General features: G+C 49.4%; 1 protein-coding gene across 2 annotated transcripts in view; it reads left to right on the forward strand.

Moving 5' to 3' along the window:
• LOC122918385 (carboxyl-terminal PDZ ligand of neuronal nitric oxide synthase protein-like) overlaps positions 1-21,443 on the forward strand; it is a 262,893-nt gene that overhangs the window by 181,449 nt on the left and 60,001 nt on the right. The window contains exons 3-4 of one of the 2 annotated variants that reach the window (XM_044266749.1): positions 6,501-6,593; positions 17,023-17,096. In XM_044266749.1, the coding sequence (XP_044122684.1) occupies positions 6,501-6,593; positions 17,023-17,096 (167 nt within the window). The remainder of the gene's footprint in view (positions 1-6,500; positions 6,594-17,022; positions 17,097-21,443) is intronic. The other variant, XM_044266750.1, reaches the window with a different exon arrangement.

Consider the following 21,443-nt stretch of genomic DNA (forward strand, 5'->3'; position numbering starts at 1 on the left):
CTTTTTTTTAAAGACTTTATTTATTTGACAGAGAGAGCACAAGTAGGCAGAGAGGCAGGCAGAGAGAGGGGGAAGCAGGCTCCCTGCTGAGTAGAGAGCCTGATGCGTGGCTCGATCCCAGGACCCTGAGACCATAACCTGAGCCCAAGGCAGAGGCTTAAGCCACTGAGCTCCCCGTGAAGTTAGTTTCTAATTCTTCCTTCTTTTCTTTGTTATAAGGTGGATTATCTGCACACCAGAGAGCTCGTTTTGCTTATATTGGATGTATAGAGGAATGAATGAATCACTTCATTTGCTAGAACCCAGATCCCGAGCCCGTGAAAAGAACAGATACAACGAAGTCATGAGCACAGGGAGGGGGTCAGAAGATATGGGTTCCGGACTTGGGTTTTCTGCTCATGAACCTGAGGAACTTTTTCTCTGGCCATCTTTGGGCAGTGGCTTTCTTCAATTCTAAGATGCGATGTTTGGTCAACGGTTGTGGTCCCCACCATTTCAAACACAAGCATTCCTCTAAAATTTTGTTAATGAAATATTTCAGGGCTACAAAATGCATAAAATGGAATGTAGGAACCACACACCAGAATTCTCTCCTGACAGAATAGTTGGACCTTTAGTTGCCTTTGATTTAGGAAATGTGTGACCGCAAAGAGCCACGGTGCCGTTTTAAGAATCTGTATTTTAATTGCTAACAGTAGTAGCCATGCTTTAAAACACAGTACCCATATGAACAAGACAGACTGATTCAGTCTAATGCAATTCTAGAGGCCAGTGAAAATACGAATGAGTTCTTACAATACGCTTCCAGGACCCAGAGTGGTGTTTCTGAACAGTTCGATCTCTATTACCACCAGTATCCCCCCAAAAATGCCAACTTCTGGCCCAACCTCAGATCTGCTGAATGAGCATCCCTGAGGGCTGGGTCTGGAATTTTGCTTTTTTTTTTAAAAAAAAAAAAACAGGTATGCCAAGTGGAATTTAAAACTTGAGTTTCAGATCTCTTGATCTACAGAGCTGGGTCAATATTTAAGCTCAACATTTATGATACAATGGCAGTGAATATTCCTTTCTTTAAAAAGTAGCTCCTCTGGTTCCTTTTGAGTATTTTGCAGCTTAGAGAGATTTTACTTATACCCAACTTTCACTTATAGGTCTTGCTAAAATGAGATGCTGGGTTGGTTGATTGTTAGGAACTAAAGGTCTTCACCTAGAGTTCACAGGAAACTTCACAGGTATTCCAGAATTTGGTTTTAGTCCTGACTATGGTCTTTACCTTGCTCACATTTCTTTTTTTTTTTTTTTATGATTTATACGGTTTTTAAAAAAAATTTAAGTTCAATTAATTAATCAGGTAGTGGATTATTAGTTTTAGATGTAGAGTTCATTGATTTGTCAGTCTTATTTATTTAATCAATATTAATAATTAATAATTAAACATTAAACTTAATTTAGTAATTAATTATATATTATAGTATATATACTATCATATAAATATTAATATATATTTATTTAATATCCAGTGCTCATTATATATGTGCCCTCCTTAGTGGCCATCAGCCAGTTACCCCCCCCACCACTACTCCAGCAATCCTTAGTTTGTTGCCTATGATTAAGAGTCCCTTAAGGTTTGTCTTCCTCTCTGATTTCTTCTTCTTTTATTTTTCCTTCCCTTCCATTACGATCCTGTTTTGTTTCTTAAATTCCACATATGAGTGAGATCATATGATAATTTTCTCTGATTGACTTATTTCACTTAGCAAAATACGTTCTGATTCCAGCCACATCATTGCAAATGGCAAGATTTCAATTTTTTTGATGTCTGAGTAGCATTCCTTTGTGTATATATATACACCACATCTTCTTTATCCATTCATCTGTCGATGGACACCTGGAGCCTTTCCATATTTGGCTATTGTGGACATGGCTGCTATAAATATTGGGGTGCAGGTACCCCTTCGGATCACTACATTTGTATCTTTGAGGTAAATGCCTACTCATGCAATTGCTGGGTTGTAGGGTGGCTCTATTTTTAACTTTTTGAGGATTCTCCATACGGTTTTCCAGAGTGGCTGCACCAGCTTGCGTTCCCACCAATAGCGGAAGAGGAGTCCCCTTTCCCCGCATCCTCGCCAACATCTGTCATTTCCTGACATGTTCATTTTAGCCGTTCTGACGGGCGTGAGGTGGGATCTCACTGTGGATTGTAGTTCCCTGATGCCGAGTGACATGGAGTCTTGCTCACCTGTCTGTGGCTTCACATGAATGAGCAGTTCGCGTCACTGCTGCCCCGTGGGGCCCGGCACTGCCACAGTTCCCGAGCACCTCATCCCTCATATTTTGGCTGCCCAGGCACAGGAGCTGGAACTTAGGGAAGCGGATAGCCCTGGGAACAGAGGTTCCTCTGGCGCCATCAGATGATTGGGAACAGCCTTGACCAATAATGAAAGCTGAATTATTTTATTAAATGAAGTATATGGAGCCGGCAGAAATGAAGATGATTAGCAGTGTGTTGGAGTAAGGAAGAATTCGGGAAGTCAGATCTTCTCAAAGCCCTTATGCTGATAAAATGGAATCTAGGTTTTAATAACTTCAGTTCATTTATTAATTAATTTCAGGAATGTTTATTTTACCTTTGCGGACAGTGTCACGTTTCCTTCGGGGTCTGTGAATAACCATCGTCAACTGACTTCCTGCATTTATTTGACATTCCTTTATCACCCTCTCGTGTCCTGGAGCTAGTTTCTTGGGGACAGATAGGTCCTATTTCTTGTTCTCAAAGGGGCGGGCCTGGCCTAGCCGGGAGGTCAACGACCAGTTGGTGGGGAGTGATTCTAGAGGCTTGTGGATGGCTGTCGAGTTCCTGATGATGGCTCAGCCCCGGGGGGAGGAATCAGGCTGCGGACCTGCGAGGCTTTGCTGTGCAGAGGGCTCCCAGGATAATTCCAGAAGAAGCAGGAGCCCACCAAGCAGGTGGAGGCGGGGGGGCATCCCAGGCACAGGAAAGAGCAACCGGAAGAATGGAAGAGGGGGGCCTGTTTCACGTGCCTGCGGGAGAGGGACAGAAGTAGGAGTGAGCAGAGCTGAAGTGGCCCCGCCATGAGGAGGGCTGTATTTCTGTACTATGTTTACAATTTTCATCTTTTTATTGCGGTAAGATAGACATACATAACATTTTCCACTTCCACCGTTCTCAAAAACTGCTCTATGGCGTTTGCATACAGCACTCACATTGCCCTGCGCCTGTCACCACGCTCCGTCTCCCTGTTTCCCCATGTTTCCCGGGTATGGAGTTGACCTTCTGGAAGCTGAGAAGGTTTCTTCCAGCTGCGTTGCACCTGAACACCTCCCTCTTCCCCGCCTCCCCTGCATGGGCTCCCGCTGCTGGGCACAGCACTCCGTCCCGCCAGCAGGTCCCCAGGCTCTGGTGATGGACCCCTGGCACGTTCTTGTGGTCTGGAGGGCTTCATCTATCCCTGTGGCGGGGCCCCGACTGGCAGAGCCAGTACATTGGGTCAGCCTGACTGCATGGAGCGGGAGCCTGGCGGGTTGGCTTGGCCTCCGGAGCTGGCCTGGGCTCCGCGGGAGGTTGGAGACGGTGCAGATGGCGGCCCCGGGGTCCTGTTTGTTCCTCGCCCCCTGGCAGAGCCGCAGCAGCCTAGCTTTCCATCCCCCGGGACACATGCTTCCTCCTGGGCCTGACCCTCCCGCACCCCACGAGCCAGAGCACACACCCTGGGGAAAAGGAGGCTCGTCCCTGTGTCCCTGTGAGCCCCTGCCCTCTGCTCTCCTGGTCCCTCCTGTGATCTCCCCTGCCTCCAGGTCGGTCTCGTCTCCCCCCACGAGCACGATATCCTGGTTGTCAAGTGCAGTGCAGTTGCTGTATAAACCGAGTTTCAGGAGAGTAACTGTTCAGCCTTGTGCAGACACTTCATTTCCTTTGATTTATGGAGTTTCCGGCGGACCTGCAGTTGGAGTATTTCTCTCGGGTTGGAAAGGGTCAGGGACACTTGCGCACCACACAGGGTCAGAGGTGCCGAACGTGAGCAGCCCATGGGCTCTTCTAAATGTCACTCGGGCGGTCCTGGCAGCTGTAACGGGGCCCGTTTCACGCCTGTCTTGCCCCTGTTTGTATGGAAGCACTCCAGAGCATTCCACCCGCCGCTGTCAGGAGTGACACCTGCTTTGTCATTGCCACTGAGGCTCTGGGACAGCCAGTTTGGTCACGCTTTTACGGGTAGGCCCTGTGCCCACAGAGCCCAGAAGAGCCATCCGGGGTAGGGGGAGGCTATGTTCCAGGTCTGAAGAGGACATTCAGTTACGTCGTCTCTTCTTCAGATCAGGGTATTAAAAGGCATGTCTTGTCAGGATGTGAGCTCTAGAAACAGTGTTTCAGATGCACGGGCCAGGTGCTGGCTGGTTGCCTCCTTGCCAGCCTTGGCTGTGGAGGGAATCTTGACTTTTAAAAACTAGGGACCGGACAACCAATGGGAAAGTGGATCCAACAAGAAAGAGATGATCAGCTGCTACCAGATTCTTCTGGAAATGGAAGACCTCTAATACGGTTTAGCAGGCAATGGAGGACCTCTAAGATGGTTTAGCAGGCTGTGGGCTCTCTAAAACCCCCAGTGGGCTGGGGGAGGGACATGGCGCCTTCTAGATGTGGACACCTAACACTTCATGTTATTGCTGGAAAAGCAGAAGGAGGAAATATGTGAAGCTTGTGAGTGGACTCCTGGAAGAAAACAAAGACAAGCCACAGAGGACAGGTTCACCTGTCCCAGTGGGCACGGGGCCAGAGTCGGTCACTGGCAGATTCCCGGGCTGGCTCTTCCACCCGAGGTCATTTCTGTTCATGGAACACTGTACCCGCGCAGAAGGCGCAGTCAGGGGACTTGTCGTGGATCACAGCCAGGTCCTGCGGCACATGCCAGACACGCTGTGGCCTTCAGCGGCTGACAGCTGCCGCCCTGGAGAGGGATCAGGTGCGTGGCCGAGGCCTGGTCCTGAGCCACACGCCGGTCTGACACGCTTCTCCTCCCGTGCGTGCTGTCAGACACGCTCCGAAGCAAAGTCTGAGCTTGCTGTTTTCTTTCTCCACACGCCTGCCGCTCCGGTTTGCTTTTCTTTCAAGCTCCCCTTGGCAAAAAGGACAGCTGTTGACAGGGTAGGAAGAGTGACCACCAGAGCGGGGAGTGATGTATGTTGCTGTCACCAGAAACTCAAATCAGCCGTAAGCCAGAACCTGCCCTCACGATGGGAAGAAAAACCTCTGGCTACAGTTAGGTCGTGTCCTTGTCTGCAGGCGGCGGCCAGCCTGGGGTTATCGGCACAGACTGCAACAGGGTAGGATTGGCTTGGATTGCGGGGGAAGGGACAGAAGGCAGGCAGGGGCGGAAGCTCTGAGTTGAATCCTTAAAATCAGAGTATTGGCCCATAGAAGGTTCTGGATTTCTAATGAGATTGTTTGAAGTAGGTTATGTTTTCATCTTATTAGGATGTATTGGGTTCATTTCTAGTTAGAAATAATTAGGTTCTAGATGTGCCGGTGAGGAGCTGAATGCCGTGCCAAGCTTGGCTGGGGGCGTGCTGGGAGAGCGTGTTGAGTATAAAAAGTCCCAGAGAAGAGGGGCTGCGGGTTGGAGTAGAGATCTTGGCTCTGGGTCTTGTGTTTTCACTGTTTAACCTGTAGCCCAGATGTTTTACTTGGTGGGGAAATTTGCTACGAGCTGCTCCCAAGATGGGGACCCGATGAAAAGAACTTTAATAAACTGGGCCAGTGCTCATGAAGAAGTTCAATGAGGAAAATGTAGAACTATACCGGCCATAACAGACATCTGCACAGACAGAAGAAATGGCTAGGAATGAGCAAATGTAACGAAGACTGTCTGGGGATGAGGATGAGGCCAGTGTCTGTCAGCAGCGTAGGGACCCATAGGGGTTGTGAGGCAGTGCCCTCCCTCGTAACCACCATTAGTCAGATCCTTTCTAGAATACTCTCCAGAATATTTCAGGGTAATAGAGCTGTGGGTAGACTTGGAAACTGACCTACGGATAAAGGAATTTGAGACTTGAGCTTACAGAGAATAACTTAGAACTCATGATTTTTTTAATATGTGAAAAAACCCACAACAGCCCTGATCTGAAGACTGGTAGCAGCTCTTCCTAATCCTCAGTGAAGATGGACTTGCGTTTCCACAGCGTTTGCGTAGACGTAGGAAAAACCTGTCAGTGGAAGTTGTCGAACATCAGAATGAGTTTTTGAGGGAAGGTTCTGGGTTTCCGATGACAATTTGAAGGCGGGCTCTGTCTTCAGCTCTTTAGGATGGATTACCCCATTCCACGGTCATCCCTGGTGGCCAGGTGCTGACCCAGAGACACCCACCTGCCTTTACATCCCCTGAGAATCTGCCGGTGGCCGCCTTCCGGGGTGTGAGCTAGTTGGGACCTTGCAGGTACGTTGACCTGACTGGACTGTGCTTCTTTCTCTCCTCCCCCTGCAGTATGAGTTCAAAGCCAAGAACATCAAGAAGAAGAAGGTGAGCATTATGGTTTCAGTGGATGGAGTGAAAGTGATTCTGAAGAAGAAGAAGAAGGTAAGGGGCTCTGACCCAGAAACTAGTGAGGAGGGGGGCAGGGAAGGTGGGCGTGGGATGCCTTGTCTTTGCTAGGCCGCTCCCTGGACAGAATTCTTCCTGGTCTGGTGAATGGTCTTGCTCAGGGCAGCCACTGTGTTGAGAGGCTGCGGTTGCAGCAGAAGAGGTAGAGGCCGGTGGCCTCTGCAGCCCAGCGGCTCCATGTCCTGGCGTCCCGTGGGCAAACAGGGCTCCACCTCCTGCCATCCCTGCGTTTTGTCACCTGGACCTTGGAGTCTTGATCTCAGGAAGTACTTGAAATTCAACGGGATGACGAGTCAGAGGGTTCGGCAGGAGGGTGGATGGGGAGGCTTCCTTAGCAGTTGTCACCTTCTGTCCCGAAACGCCCTCAGTCCCCCAGCCCCACTGCGTTGTCCTGTTGCTGCTGCTTCAGCCCGTCTCTCGGAATAGTCCCTCAAGACCCAACCACCGCTGTTGTTCTGTGTGCAGGAAGCCTGGGCTGTAGCCAGGGTGGGGAGGGGGAGGAGAGGAATGGAGCCATTGGGGGGGCATTCCTCTGAGTGGGGGTGACACAAGAGAGGGGGCAAATGTCGCTTAAACGTGTGGCTGTGTTTGTGCTACTTGTGCGTGTCGTGGGAGAATGATGCTAACCTCTGGGAAAAGCTAGATGTGCGTATTGGCAGAGGGGAGAGTGTTATGTTTCCAGAAAGAAGCAGAAAGGGGCTTTGTGAGATTGAGGATATGGGAGGAGTCCTTTTGTTTCTCTGTTTCTTGACTCTGCTGGTACCTTTTGGATTTAGGACGGCCTTGTTTTACACGTCCGGTGGCAGCACCCTCACGCAGGGACATTGTAGTGTAGACACCCCGCAAGCTGCTTTTGGTTCTGAACCCAAGTTGCCATTAATTCAGGTAGACCCTGAGGGTCAGGGCTCTAGAAGGTGAACACGAGTACGTAGTCACAGGCAACATAAACCGGGAGAACCAGGTAGTGGAGAGAGACGTGGAAGGGGGGTCATCTTGCCGGTCCGAGGATGTGAATCTGCTCCGTGTTCTCCTCGCGAAAACATGGGCCAGGGTAGGACTGGACAGCACTCCACGGCGGGGGCTGCTCTGCTTCCGTACATCACCCATTTTTTCTCTCAACAAATGGACGTTTACAAAGGTCTGCCATGTATTAAATAAAGCAAAACTTGTTCTCTTACGTGCCCTAAATATCTTTAGGGGAGGTTCTAGAAAGTGTTATGGCTATGAGGCTGGAATTATACAGGAAAAAAATAGAATATGATAATACCGTTCATAAAGAGCTCTTTAAAAATTCACGAGCAGTAGGGAATTTGTAATCTCTTCTGAAATGGTTTTGCCTTGATAAACCTCCACAGCGGGGCCAGAGTCCCCGTCTTGTTCTCGGTCGGCGGTGGGGGGTGCAGTGGTTAATCATGGGGCAGTCTTTGGAATATCATCCTCTTAAGCGTCCCTGGGCAGGTGAGTTGCTGAAGCCAGTGAAATAAATCACGGGTGGTGATGGCCATGTGAGTTTAAAAGCGAGAGGTGCCCTCAGGAAAAAACACGGGCCCGCGCAACCCTGGCTTGTGACTCAGGCAGCCTGAGTCCCAGGCAGGCTCTGGTCTCGTGTGTCAGGGAGCTTTCCTCAGCCCTTTGTGTGGCGGGGGCCGGTGGCTGAGGGCCCTCGTGTCCTATCTGATGAAGTAGTGGTTGTGGTGTGGGGGCACTTTCCAGATTACAAGATGCTTCCACGCCCATTGCATGTGTCCCTGCATCAGACCTCCTGGGAAGGGCTTGGGGACACGCGGTCCACGTCCACAGCACCCAGTCCCCTCGGGAAATCAGCCACTCTCACGTGTCCTCACTCAGCCGCTCCCCGGCCGGGTACCGAGCGATCGGCCTTCCAGAGTCCAAGACTTACCCAGGCAGAGCTCCAGAGAGGCTCGCGTGCAGACTTGACCACCCGTTCCTTTATTCACTTTGAGACATAGAACAGTTAGCCGGGACAGATACTCCCGTTAGCCTGACGGACCCGAAAAGCACGTTTTCTCTGAGGCAAGTGATGTGGGAAGGCATGTGCTTAGACATGGTTCGGTGAGCATGGAAGGGAGAAATGGAGTAAGTCCACTAATCGTGCGGCAGGAATGTTTCCTGACCCCTGGTTCCACGATAAATGGGTCCCTTGGATGTTCGTAGGGACCTTGTTGGGCCCATGCTTCCCGGGGTCTGTTTGACAGGCTCTGCCAGAGTCCGCCTTCGTCACCGACTTGTGTAGCTTCCCGGCTCACTGTCCCTGCCCCTCCCCACTACCCTGGTGAGCTCAAACTTCCAACTGACGTCATCTGCCGGTTGGCTTCCATCTCATGGTCTGCTGTCGTGGGGCCTATTCTGTCTCTGCAGGTGACTTAGTAGACCTGTGATTTGGTCCACGATGATGGCACTTTGTGCTTTGCCCTTAGGGGGCAGTCTTATTCCCCATCTCCCAGGGTCCTGCATGTGTCAGGTACCCTAATCCACAGCATTGTCCCCCATCTGCATATGAGGAAACTCATGTCGAAGAGCTTTAAATATTTTTGCCCAAGATCATACCCCCCGTAAGGACACCTGTGTGCTGAGGTGACACCTGGCAGAGAAGCCAGCTTCCTTCTACTGAGTAATGAGAGCTAAGCTGGAGAAGTGTCTTCCCCAGCGGGCCCGTGGGACCTTGTGACTCATTTTGAAACTCCATCCCTGCTAATTGCTAGTGTGGGTTCCCTCTCCAGCTGGCCTAGACAAGAGGTGATCTAACAGGTCTTTCCTCAATCTGATTCTTTTGATGCCAGGCTTAGGAAAGGGATGCTTCCTGTCTTGTTTTCTCTACCCCTGCCTGGTGTCTGTTTTGGGTGTGCTTGTGATTTGGATAGAGCCTGTAAGCACAGTGTTCATTTATGTCACCTGGGAAGCTGGGTGCACATTCCCAGTGGTCAGCCTCTGTGTCGTTTGGTTCCGTCGTGCCCAGCCCCTGATATCTGAGAGCTCACGCCACCTCGCTGTCTGCCTGTCTGTCTCTGTGTAGAGAATGGAGAGAGGCCGAGTGCAGACGTGCCACGCTTGTCTCCAAGGAAATGGAACAGTCTGCAGATGTCTGACGGCCATCCTCATCAAGGCTAAGAACTAGAACTCTTGCCCAGTGGCTGAGGGTGTAGAAAAGGTCACAGCTGATAATGAGCCATGGGCACAGTAGAGGTCCAGCCTGACCTTCTTAACGGATTCCTCAGTGTCTGGGCTGCCCTCCATGGTCAAAATGTTGACTTGTCCCCTCTGTCTGCAAACACATTGGCTTTCCCCAGATTAGTGTGCATGCTGGAGGGAGCCCTTTGCTAAGAAGAGAAGATCTGGGTCCTTGTCCTGGCTCTTCCCTACCTGGCTGTGGGGTCATAGGCAGGTTATTTTGCCTCTCTGAGCTTCACTATCAAGAGTTGGATCAGGGGGCACCTGGGTGGCTCAGTGGGTTGACCTCTGCCTTCTGCTCAGGTCATGATCTCAGAGTCCTGAGATCAAGCCCCACATTGGGCTCTCTGCTCAGTGGGGAGCCTGCTTTCCCCTCTCTGTCTGCCTGTCTGCCAACTTGTGATCTCTGTCTTTGAAATAAATAAAATCTTTAAAAAAATAAAAGAGTTGGATCAGGTGATCACTTTCACCTCGCCCGCAGGGATGCTCTGCACTGCTTGGGCGTGTGGGTCACCTGTCCTTACATAGGTCTTGAGAGCCCCCTGGGCTAGAAACAAAGCAGACCCTAGAGGCCAAGTGGGTTTGTGCACTGTTGCCTCCTGATTCTCTCGGGCGGGTTGGGACCTGCTTGCCTGTCTATGCTTGGTGAATAGTGGGATGCTTTCTGCCGGGGTGGGGGTAGGGATTGCAGAGAAGGCATGCTTTTAGGGATTCCCTGCCCTCCCAAGAACTTCTTAAGGACAGGGCCATTGTGGTAAGCCCAGCACTTACTCGGGGACCTGGCCCGTGTGGTGTGTTTTCAGTTATTGTGGTTGTTGGCTCACTGGATGAGTGAGCATGATTTGTGACGATGTCCTCAAATCGGAAGAACTGAGTACTTAGCAGTTGGATCAAATGAAGTCTCGTTTGATACTTGTGGCTCTCACATTCCCTCCCTCTTTTCTGCTCTTGTCCATTTGCCCATTTGAAGACACAAGGAGAGCCTTTCCCAAGCTCCGGAAGGCCTCGAGGGGAGTCGTTCACTTTAGTGGTGCTCTCAGCCGGACCTGCTCAGGGGCCTGATTCCAGGACAGACCATAGCCAGATATTTTACGATCATCTCTCACTGAGATGTAAAATAGATCTTTTCGGTTATGTTAACAAGCATCTAAAAATGCTGTCATCTTGAACTGATGCCAGCAGGTAATGAATCTCAATTTCCCTGGACTCTTGGTTGAGATTTGTGCTGTGAACCCCACTATTAAGGGGCTTTGTCAGCTCCCAGTCAGTTCGTTTTCTTCAATTCCCAGCCAGACCCAAGTAATTAGCTTTGCTGTGTATATAATAATGATCATTTATTATAACCCTGGAGTCCCACTACAGTACTATTTGCTAGGGAGTGGGCTTCCGAATAAGAAAGATTTGTCTTGAACTTCATCCAAAGGGTTTTTCTATGAAAGGATCTGAAAGGCCTCAGTTTCATATGATATCTCTTGTATTCCAGTAACTGGGTTGGGATCTCCTAAGGCTCTCCTAACATCCTACAAGGCTCCTTCGTTCTCATTGTGTGTCTACCATGTTCAAGGAACTGAGTAGGATCCAAAAGGGTATTAGACATTGACCCTTTCCAGCAAAATTATTTTTAATGGCATTAACTGCACACGTGGGTCTATTACAGCTCCCACAGATGTGCATTAGAGATATTTATCTCTTTTCCCCCATGGGCTAAGCCTTTAGGGGCAGGGACCCTGTCTTCTCTCTAATTCTGTTTCATCTGTTTGGGAAGTTAGAAGAACAGAGGGACCAAACTCATGAGAGTTTGGTCCATGCAATGATGGTAATGAGAACAGCTAAAAATAGTAGCTAACGCTGGTCTTGAACACCTGCCATTTGCTGGGCCCGTTTGATGTTCTGTATGCTTATTAATTGGCCATAACCACTCTGTGATGTAGGTACCGTCCTTAGGCTCGTTTTGTGAAAGAAGATTGAACAACTTGCCCAAGACCTCACATCCCATCAGAAGTTGACGTTAAGGTCTGAATCGGGTCTCTCTCCCTCAAATAAGTAGGTTCTTCCCACCACTGTGTTGCTGTGTGTCCACTCATCTCTTCAGGCTGCTCAGAGAAAAGCTTCTCTATAGGAAATGCCTCATTAACCCAAGGTCTTTAACTTCTAGCCTGTACTCTGTCACCGGGATAGCACATCGCCGGAGAACTAGTTTCCTGCCCAAAGAGTAGCTTTAGTTATTGTGGAAACATAGACGTCAAATCTAATTGCATAAGAAAAGTGGCAGGAAGAATGGTAGAACCAGAAATCAGGAGAAAGGACTTCAGGAACGATTGAGTCTGCTCCCATGGTTGGTTGGGTTTTGGTAACAGAGGACAGGAGAGGTCCCGTGACTGTCCCCGGGTTGCCCACACAGATACGGATGGAGCCAGGACCAAACTTGGTCCAGTTTTCCTTCTACCATGTCATGTTTCTGGGCCCCCTTTATCGTCTGCTCATGTTAAAGCACGCACATTAGGAATTATGTACATCGTGTAAGGATTTATGAACACTGCGGTTTTGAAATGTGTTCCCTGTATCCCTAGGTGATGTCTGAAGATGAGGGATTGCTCTATTTTCAGACGAATCCTGTTCTGTCTGGAAACATGGAGAACTTGTCAAACTGAGTTAATAAGGCCCTTGCAAGGTTGTGTTGTGTTTTGTTTTTTAAGTGCCTGTTCTTGGCACTGTTCCGGGCAGTCCTATCTCTGACCCAGTTCCCACATCCTATTCCCTGCCGGCAGATTTTTGGAATGTCAGAATGGCTGTAACTTTCCCTGGAGGACTGGCCATTTGCACTCGTTAGGTAAAGGACACGCTTCCCCCATTCCGTGGTCTGCGAGCCCTTTACCATTTGCAGGTGGTGGAGACTGACTTTCTCTGATTATATCACTTGGAGTGGCAAGGAGAACGTGGGGCATGGAGGTGTATGAGTTGGGTTTCATTACCACCGTGCTAGGTGAACTTGGCGGGGGGGGGTAGTAATGTCTCTGGGCCTTAGTATTTATCTTTTAAGGTTGTGATCAATGCTGAAAACATGAAGGAAGTATTGTAGAAACGTTATTAAATGAAAGAAAGACTTTTCTTCTGTATCCGCTGGAGAATTTTTTTGTGAGAATAGAAAAGGAAGCAGCTAAAAATGACTTGCCCGTATCTTTTCTTTCTCACTTTGTGTTATTCTAGGTCCTCCAAAAACCAAATGCCAAGACAGATTCAGTGCCTATTCGAGAAGGTGGGGAGGCCCTGGGCGAGGCCGGGGAGATCTCCCAGTTCAATGTGGGGCTGTTTCCAGGTGAAGGAGAGAGCAGGGCAGGAAAGAAGGTGGGAGACAGTCTCTTAGACGGCGGTGTGCTCTGAGGAAGCTGTAGCAAGGCTGTCAGGGAGTCCTGGAGCCAAAGCCAGGTGCCGGAGGCCTCCCATGGCTGCCAGGGATGGGCCTGCCCTGGGCGTCCCTGCACACTCCTTAGCTGGGGGCGTCCCCGAAGCAGGTCCCTCACCACACTGATGTTGAGTTCAGAATGCCCCAGGCGGGACCCATGATCTTACTCCCTGTAATTGGAGGTCTTGGGGCACATTCAGCTTTCTCTTTCCAGGAAGTTTTGACAAGCCAGTAATGTGACGCAGAGCCTTCCATCAAGTTAAGCTGCTCTATCGGTGTTGATTTTTTAAATTACCTTGGCGTGAGGAATTCGTAGGAAGGGAGGAGACATGAGGGAAGGAAAGGCAGAGAGACAGGCTCGTAAGCTCTAGTTCAGAGGCCTCCTGAAGGCTCAACAATGCTATGAGCGTCCTTGGCAGGTGCAGAGGGACATGATTCTACACGTACAAAGTGGGAGTCTGGCAGAGGCTGGACAGGACCCCGCGGCGCTCCCTGTCCTCTCCCCTTCCTTTCTGTCTGCGGAGCCGGTGAGGGGGTCCGTCTCCATCTCCCCGGGCCTCGCTGAGCGGCCTCACTGTTACCACGCGGGCTCTCCGAGGTGCTGGGGAGGCCCCGCCTGAGCCTGGACCTCGGGCTGAAGGAGGCCGAGGACCCGCTCGTTCCGCCCTGCTGGTCGTCCTGTTAGCAGTAAACGTGGCTGTGAGGTGCCCTCCGCCTCAGCAAGGGGCTGACAGCTTCGTGTGAGCGCCCTCTCCTTCCCTGCCTTCCCCTTGCTTCTCCACTGCACTCCCATCTGGACTGAAATGTCGTCATTTCCGGGTCCGTCTCGAGGACTATAGCCCATTTAGGACAGTGGTAGCAACTCTAAAAATTTCCTCATGCAGCTTCCAGGACTCCCAAGATCTTTATTTCTAATCATTTAAACAAGGAATGGTTTCAAGTAGAAGCGGGAGCTGTGTGAGCTTCTGGAGCCAGTGAACCTAAGTCTGGCTGGTGGTGGCCTTCATTACTAATGTCGCTGTCCCATGGTCGAAGCCAACTTTGAGGCCTAACCGCAGGGCGGCGGTAGGTCATTCGTCTCTCTTCCTGTTTTCCTTCTCTTATTAAGAACATTTTTTTTTCCTAAATTTTTTCCTTCAAAGAATATTTATTTCTGTGTAGAAAAGTGAGAAGGGGGTGATTCGTGTGTGTGGTCTTTGTTGTTTTTTTTTTTTTTTTTTTTTTTTTCCCCTCTGGAACATTTGAAAAAGAGGAGGTCTGTGAAATGGTTTCAGAGCAAGAGAGAAGACATTGTTCCTTAGGTCCGCCGGGCTTCCCTCTGAGGGATGCGGTTTACGGTCCCGCACTGATGCTCACTTGTACCGGAGAATGGTCACTGGTTTATGAATCAGAACTTAGCTCTCGTCTTGACCGGGCTGTACATGAGGGGGACACCGTGCTGTGGTCTCTGCACGGCTCAGGGTCTTATTTGAAAGATGGTGGCCTGGAAGGGATATTGAAGCGTACACTTTGCCCCAGGTCCTTTGACTTATCTTGGTCATTTTCTGATCCCTTCATCAATTTAATGGACATATGCAAGGATTCCTGCAAAATCTATGAAGGGATTGGACCGGATTTTAATGCAATTTTCAGAGAAGGAAAATAAGTAGGTGGAAAGCTGTTTATTTTTTGGTCATGATATCCTCTAGGGGTGCCGGGTATCCCTTCTAAAAGTATTTTCTGAAATGTTGAGGTTTCGATCGAAAAACACTTCTCTACCAGAAATGGGGAAAATCTCAAATGCGTAAAAAGAGAGTCAAGAGACGGCACTACTGAGATGCCAGGTGTTGGAATCATCGGACAAGGATGTTCGGGCGCCGTCACAAAGATCCTTCCATGAGCAGTTACACTCTTGACACAGAAGAAGTAGGAAGGCTCAGTAGAAAGAGAAGAAAGAAGACCCAAATGGAAATACTAGCTCTGAAACCTGCTGAAAGACAGTCCAGGTGCACGGGCTCACCAGCGAGGGAGGTGCTCGCTCTCTCTCCACATGCTGCTCACTGAACTGAACTAAGACCGGGCAGGAATACGTGCCCATAAATAGAAATGTGATTTAATAATAAAGTTTAATTATTTAGTATTTGTATTACAAGTTGCCCCAAATCAAGCCATGTTTGAAATCTGTTTTGCTGTTCAAAGGACTCCCAGGGTGAACATTTCTACTGCATGTTTAACACAGGCATCCAAATGATGAGTCACTTTGCCTTGGAAAAATCGCGGTGTGTGCAGTGGAAGCCCCATGTGTGCCAGTAGGGCTGCTGGAAATATGACCCACGAGTCCTTGCTGGGCTAAGAGTATCAGCCCTGGAATGCAGAAATGGATGTGTCTCTGCCAATCTGACCACCTATGAATCAGTAAGGGATTCCGGCCAGAGGACCAGGTTTTGAGGGGGACACTGGCAAATGGTGTGGGTACAGACAAGGTCAGCTAGGGTAGCGAGAAGTCTAGAAGCCTGGTCTGGTGAGGACTCTGCTAAGCTGGGGATGATGTAGTATGAAGAAGAGGCTGTATGGCTGTATGTCCACATCTGGAGGGGCCTCGTTGAGAAAAAGACGCAGGCTCCTTTGTCGGTGTGTGTGCTGAATGGGCCGCTTGTACATGAACATCTCGCACGGCCGAGCATGGCCATTCCAGGAAGGCAATTTTTGAAAAACTAGTTCTTGAAGCAGAGTTTTCTTTTCTGAGACAGTGTCGGTGTTGAATGCTTGGAAGCCCCTCGACAGGCCACCTCTGTGGGCCGGACTGGGAATGACTCAGACTTCGGGGAGGAAGTGGCCTGCGCAGGTGGTACTGTCGGCTGGGCGTGTCCGGGGTTGTGTGTGAGCAAAGCTGCTGGACACATGCTGCTTCCTGTCTCTGAAGGGCCTGCACAGGGACTCCCCCGGGCCCTGGTGGAGGCCTGTCTTCCCACCCCGGTGCTTGGAGGGCCACCACCCTGGGTGCAGAGAGCACTCATGATACAGCCATGGAGTCCACAAAGGCTTTCTTGCCTTCACTCTGCTTGACCCTCTTTCATGGAGGGAAGAGCGTGTTCTTCCCCGGTTGTCCTGGACAGCCCTACCTCTGTGGCCAAGGCCAGTGGAAGTGCGGCAGGGGCCCCTGTCCCTGCACCTGGTGGTGGGGGGTGGGGGGGGGCCTGGGAGGGCGCGGCTCCTGCTGTCCTGGTGCTTCTTCAACACCCGGGGGTGCTTCTCACGTCGTCAAGCACCTGGGGTCTCCAGGACAGCCCCGAACCCTCTGTCCTTGTCCTCACGCCCAGCTGCCCTGGGGTCTCCTTGGCACTCACATTTAGGTTCACGGGCAGCAGGACTGTCCTCTTGGGTAGCTACAATGTACCAGTAACCTCGCCAGGCGCGGGTGCCACCAGCTCCCCTGTAAGGAGGGGGGATGGGAGCTGGCTTTCCCACAGCTCTGCCTCCTTCTCCCTTGTGTTCCTCCTCCTGCTCCCACTCCTCTGGAGTGACGTGTAGTCTTTTTTTCTCCCCTTGGTGATCTCTCCGTGAAATTTGGCTTTGGAGTCCACTTGTGGTCCTCGGAGGGGTGGCAGCCTTGGCTCCCACCTGCCCTCTGTGTCCCGGAGGGAGACTCTCCTTAAAGTGCTCGAGGAAGCTGCCCAGACTAGACAGGACATCTCCCACTTGTCCTTTGGAACCCTTAGCCCCAGGCCTCTCAGAAGTCAGGCCAGGAGCGGAGGCATGTGTTTGCGTAACGATTAGTAGCTTACGTGTGCCCTGGTTCTGTGCGAAGGACAAGCCTAACTTATTCATTTACAGCTTCTTTTATTGCAGAAAAAGGAGTGGACGTGGGATGAGAGCAAGATGCTGGTGATGCAGGACCCCATCTACAGGTAAGAGCCCCGTCCCCCGCCGGCCGGCCCCTGGAGCTGTCGGGCGGGTGGGGCCAGATAAATTCAACTAAATTTCTGCTGCTCTTCCCTTCTGGACCTGCCGTTTCTATACATGTAAGTACAAGAAGCACATCCACGTTATCTTTCAGGCTGAGAGGGAAATGCTTCTTAGGCTCGATCGCATTATCTAGAAATGAAGGAGGATTTCTGCTTGGTGTTTAGTCCTCATCGTTTGGTGGTCGTTTGAGACTTTTCCAGCTCATGTTAGTTTTATCTTGACTGAAATTTTATAGTTGCCATTCTGTTCACCTCTGCGCCTTCAGAAACTGAGCGCAGATAAAGGGTTTGTGATCTGGGAATGCAGAAAGTCACACGTATAATCCTTAGAAATTGCCTTCAGGAGACTGATAGGATTCCTCAGAGGTTAGATGTGTGCCCCCTGGGCAGAGGAATATCTGGGGGTCACAGTCCCGAGCGCCAGGGCCCCCCTCGCACCCACCGTGGGACCTCAACTCACCCGCGTCCCTCTGGTGTCCTGGACTCTGCTGAGCAAGCCCCCCCCCCCGCCCCCAGCGCACCCCTACCTCCTTCCTGTTTTCTTCACCGGCAGAATGGGTATCAACTCTTCCTTTGGGGTTTGGGGAAACCCAGAGTCAAATGACTTGCTTTGGTCAGCAAAATGGATAAAGGTTGGGACTCCATTGCCAAGTGGGCAACATGGTGGTCCTGCCTTCTAGTCAGAGCGGTTGCCTGGGAAGGGAATTTCCATTCACTCAAGGAATTATGCGAACGTGAACCACTGCGGGCCGGGTGTTGTGCTGGGTGATTCAGTGGGTGACTCGAGTGAGTCAGTCATGGTCCCTTACTCTTGGGGGGTGTTAGTCTGGAGGGAAGCACGTCACCGAGATGCAAGACCATGTGTCTGACAACGTGAATTCCTTTCTCTGGGTTCCTGTTGTACTTTCATATGTTTGTGGAAACAAGTGTTACCGTGTGTTACTGTCACTTCAGGTCTTCTGCTGGTAGACTATGAGGCTCTTACAGGGGGAAAGCTGTGCCCGACTCACTTCCGTATTCCCAGCCCCGAGCCAGTGTCTGGCCTAGATGCATCATTTAATAAACGCGCGATGGGTGGTTGGAGAAATGCACTCAACTAATATCTGAAAATTAACTTAAGTGTTACAGTGATTCACCGGAGGGAATGATCACTCTCTACTTGAGTGATAAGGAAAGGCTTCGGGAAACAGATCGCATCAGAACTGGCTTGCAGGATCTGAATGGACGAGCCCCTGTCATTCTCCTTTTGTAAAAGGAAGAATTTCTGGGTGTGTTGTTGTTTTGTTTTCCCACAGGGGCACCAATACGCATACAAAGCCAGCTCATTGTGAATGCTGCTTGGGGACTTGAATCAACCTTTTCTGGGTTGAAAGAAAAGACTTTCCCCAAAGTTTTAACAACATAATCCATACAGGATATCAATTTTAGGTCTTATAACAGCTTTTTTTTGAGGTGTAATTGACTTACAAAAACGGAGCACATTTAGCGTGATTAATTTGGTGAATGTTGACCTGCGTTCACTTCTAAAGCCATGACCTCAGTCGTGATGGTGAGTCTCTGTCACCCCCACAAGTTTCCTCTGTGCCCACTTGTAATCTTTTCCGCCCACCCTTTCCACTTTCCTGCCCCATCTCCCTCCCTCCTGCCTCCACATGCCTCGGCAACTACTCTTCTCCTTTCTGTGGTTCCAGATGAGTTTGTGTTTTCTTAAAATTTTGTATAGAGCCGTACAGTGTGTCCTTTTTCTGGGCCTGGCTTCTGTCATTAAGCATGGCTATTGTAAAGATCATTACTTGTCATTGTATGTATCAGTGGCTTATCCGTTTTTATTCCTAAATCGTGTTCCATTGCATGAGTATAACTCGATGTGCTCAGCCATTCGTATGTTGGGGACATTTTAGTGTTTCTAATTTGAGGCTATCACAACAAAAGCTTATATGACTCTTCAGTACAGGTGTGTATATGGACATACACTTTCGTTTTTCTTAGGTGAATACACAGGAGTAGAATGATTACATGGTAGGGTTTTGTTTTGCTTGGTTTTTTTTTAGTTTATTTTCTTGGTGGTTTTTTGGTTTTGTTTTAAAAGATTTAATTTATTTGAGATTTATTTGAGATTAAGAGAGAGAGCACAAGCAGGGGGAGCAGTAGGCAGAGGGAGAGGGAAAGCAGGCTCCCTGCGGGGCAAAGGGCCCAACACAGGGTTCGATCCCCGGACCCCACGACCATGACCTGAGCTGAAGGCAAACGCTAAACTGACTGAGCCAGCAACGTGCCCCTATTTTTGTTTTTTTTTTTTTAATGAAACTGCCAGACTTTTCCAAAGTGGTAGAACTGCTAGTGGAGTTTGAGACCTCCTGTTCCTTCATATCTTTGCCAGCATCTGGTATTGTTTGTTTTGTTTTGTTTTTAGCCCTTCAAATACATGCATATTAAGATCTCACTGGGGGTTTAATTTGCATTTCCTAATGACTGATGACCTTGGGCATCTTTTCATCTTCCATGCCATTCCTGTATCTTTTGTAAAGCATCTGTTCAAATCTTAGCCCATTTTTTTATTGGGTTGTTTTGTTTTCTTACTGAATTTTGAGAGTTCTTCATAAATTGTGAATTCCTATCCTTCATCAGGTGTGTGGTTTGCAGATATTTTCTCCAAGTCTGGCAGGGCTTCTCTCTCTCTTTTAAAAGATTTTATTTATTTGTTAGAGAAAGAAAGCATGTGAGAGAGAGAGAGAGAGAGCACAGGCAGGCGGAGCCTGAGAGAGAAGAGAAGCAGACTCTGTGCTGAGCAGGGAGACCGAAGCAGGACTCCATCCCAAGACGCTGGGATCCTGACTTGAGCGGAAGCAGACGCTTTACCAACTGAACCACCCAGATGCCCCTCAGTTTGTTTCTTTAAGATGCTGCGAGGCATCTATCAAAGCTTTCGTTCTTCCTCCTGCAAACAGGCATCCAGGGGTTCCAGACTCATTTGTTGAAAGATTGTTCTCCCCCTGCTGAAGGAGCTCTGGTGGAAATATGCCTTCCCTCTCGGGCTAGTTTGTTTCGAACTCTGTGCTCTGGTCCGTCCACCCAGTTGCTGATCTTGATGCCAGAAACCAGTGTCGTGTTTGCTGCAGCCTAAGAAACATCCCAGGTTCGGTAGTCTGTCTTCTGGCTGTTCTTCTTTCTCAAAGATTTTTTTCAAGGAGCACCAGTAAGATGTAGCTTTTGCCTTCCCTTTACTTTTAAGAAGAAACATGCTTTTTCGTGTGGGGTGAAAAATGTCAAAGAAATTTTAAACTTTAAAGTTAAGTGTAAGTGTCCTAAGCACCTTTTCATCCAGGTCCCTGGGTGCCACGGCTGTTGGACAGAACAGGACTCGGCCTGAAAACTGAAGGCTTCGTGTTTAATTTCTCCTTATTTCAGATTTCACTTCCTTGGTTAACGTGCTTACTTTACCCTTTCTGGTTTAATGGGCATACTTTTTTTCCCCCCAAAGTTAAAAAACAGCACTGGAGTGGTCGTACCATTATAGAAGTCTCTGTGTCTTTGAAATGCAGTTCCCCTGCCTTGGTGTCTTCTCAGTCTTACTGGGCACGGGAGGAATAATCAGTCCCCCGAAGATTTCTGATTCTAGGGGCCAGACATGTAAATGAAAATCCTTCTTTTTAACCAAAGGCAGTAAATCAATTGACCTGAAGCCTTCAGGGGCCAGGCTGGCTGTCGTTCTCTGGTTTTGAGTGTAAATGAGCAAACCAGGGAGGGTCCCCATAAGCTGTCCAGCCAGTCCTCAGAAATGTCATTAATTAACATGTAAGTAGTTGGTGAGATCAGACATGACAAGAAGCGCGGTCTGGTTTGGGGACCTTGTCTTTGAGCCACGCTTTGATTTTGAGCAAGTCTGAGATCCGTTATTCAGGGATAGCTGGGGAAGGGAGGCAAGGATGCGTGGAGAGCTCCGATGTGTGGTGTTCACCGTGCTAGGCACCGGGGAGAACAGTGGTTAATCAGTCTGGGTTCCATCGGAAGCCAGAACTCACACTTTAAACAGATTTAAACAGAAGAACTATAAGTAATTATTCAGATGTAAAAAAACAGTATCTTTAAAATGTAAAGAGTACTCTGGGGGTGCATGGCTGGCTCAGTTGGTTAAGCATCTTGGCTCTTGATTTCAACTCAGGTCGTGATCTCAGGGTCGTGAGATGGAGCCGCACGTCGGCCTCTGTGCTCAGTGGGGAGTCCTCTGCTCGAAGGTTCTCTCTCGCTGCCCCTACTCTCTCTCCTGTCTCTGTCTCTAAGTACATAAAT

Source organism: Neovison vison, chromosome 10 (genome assembly GCF_020171115.1).
Source record: "Neovison vison isolate M4711 chromosome 10, ASM_NN_V1, whole genome shotgun sequence".
Lineage (NCBI taxonomy): Eukaryota > Metazoa > Chordata > Mammalia > Carnivora > Mustelidae > Neogale > Neogale vison.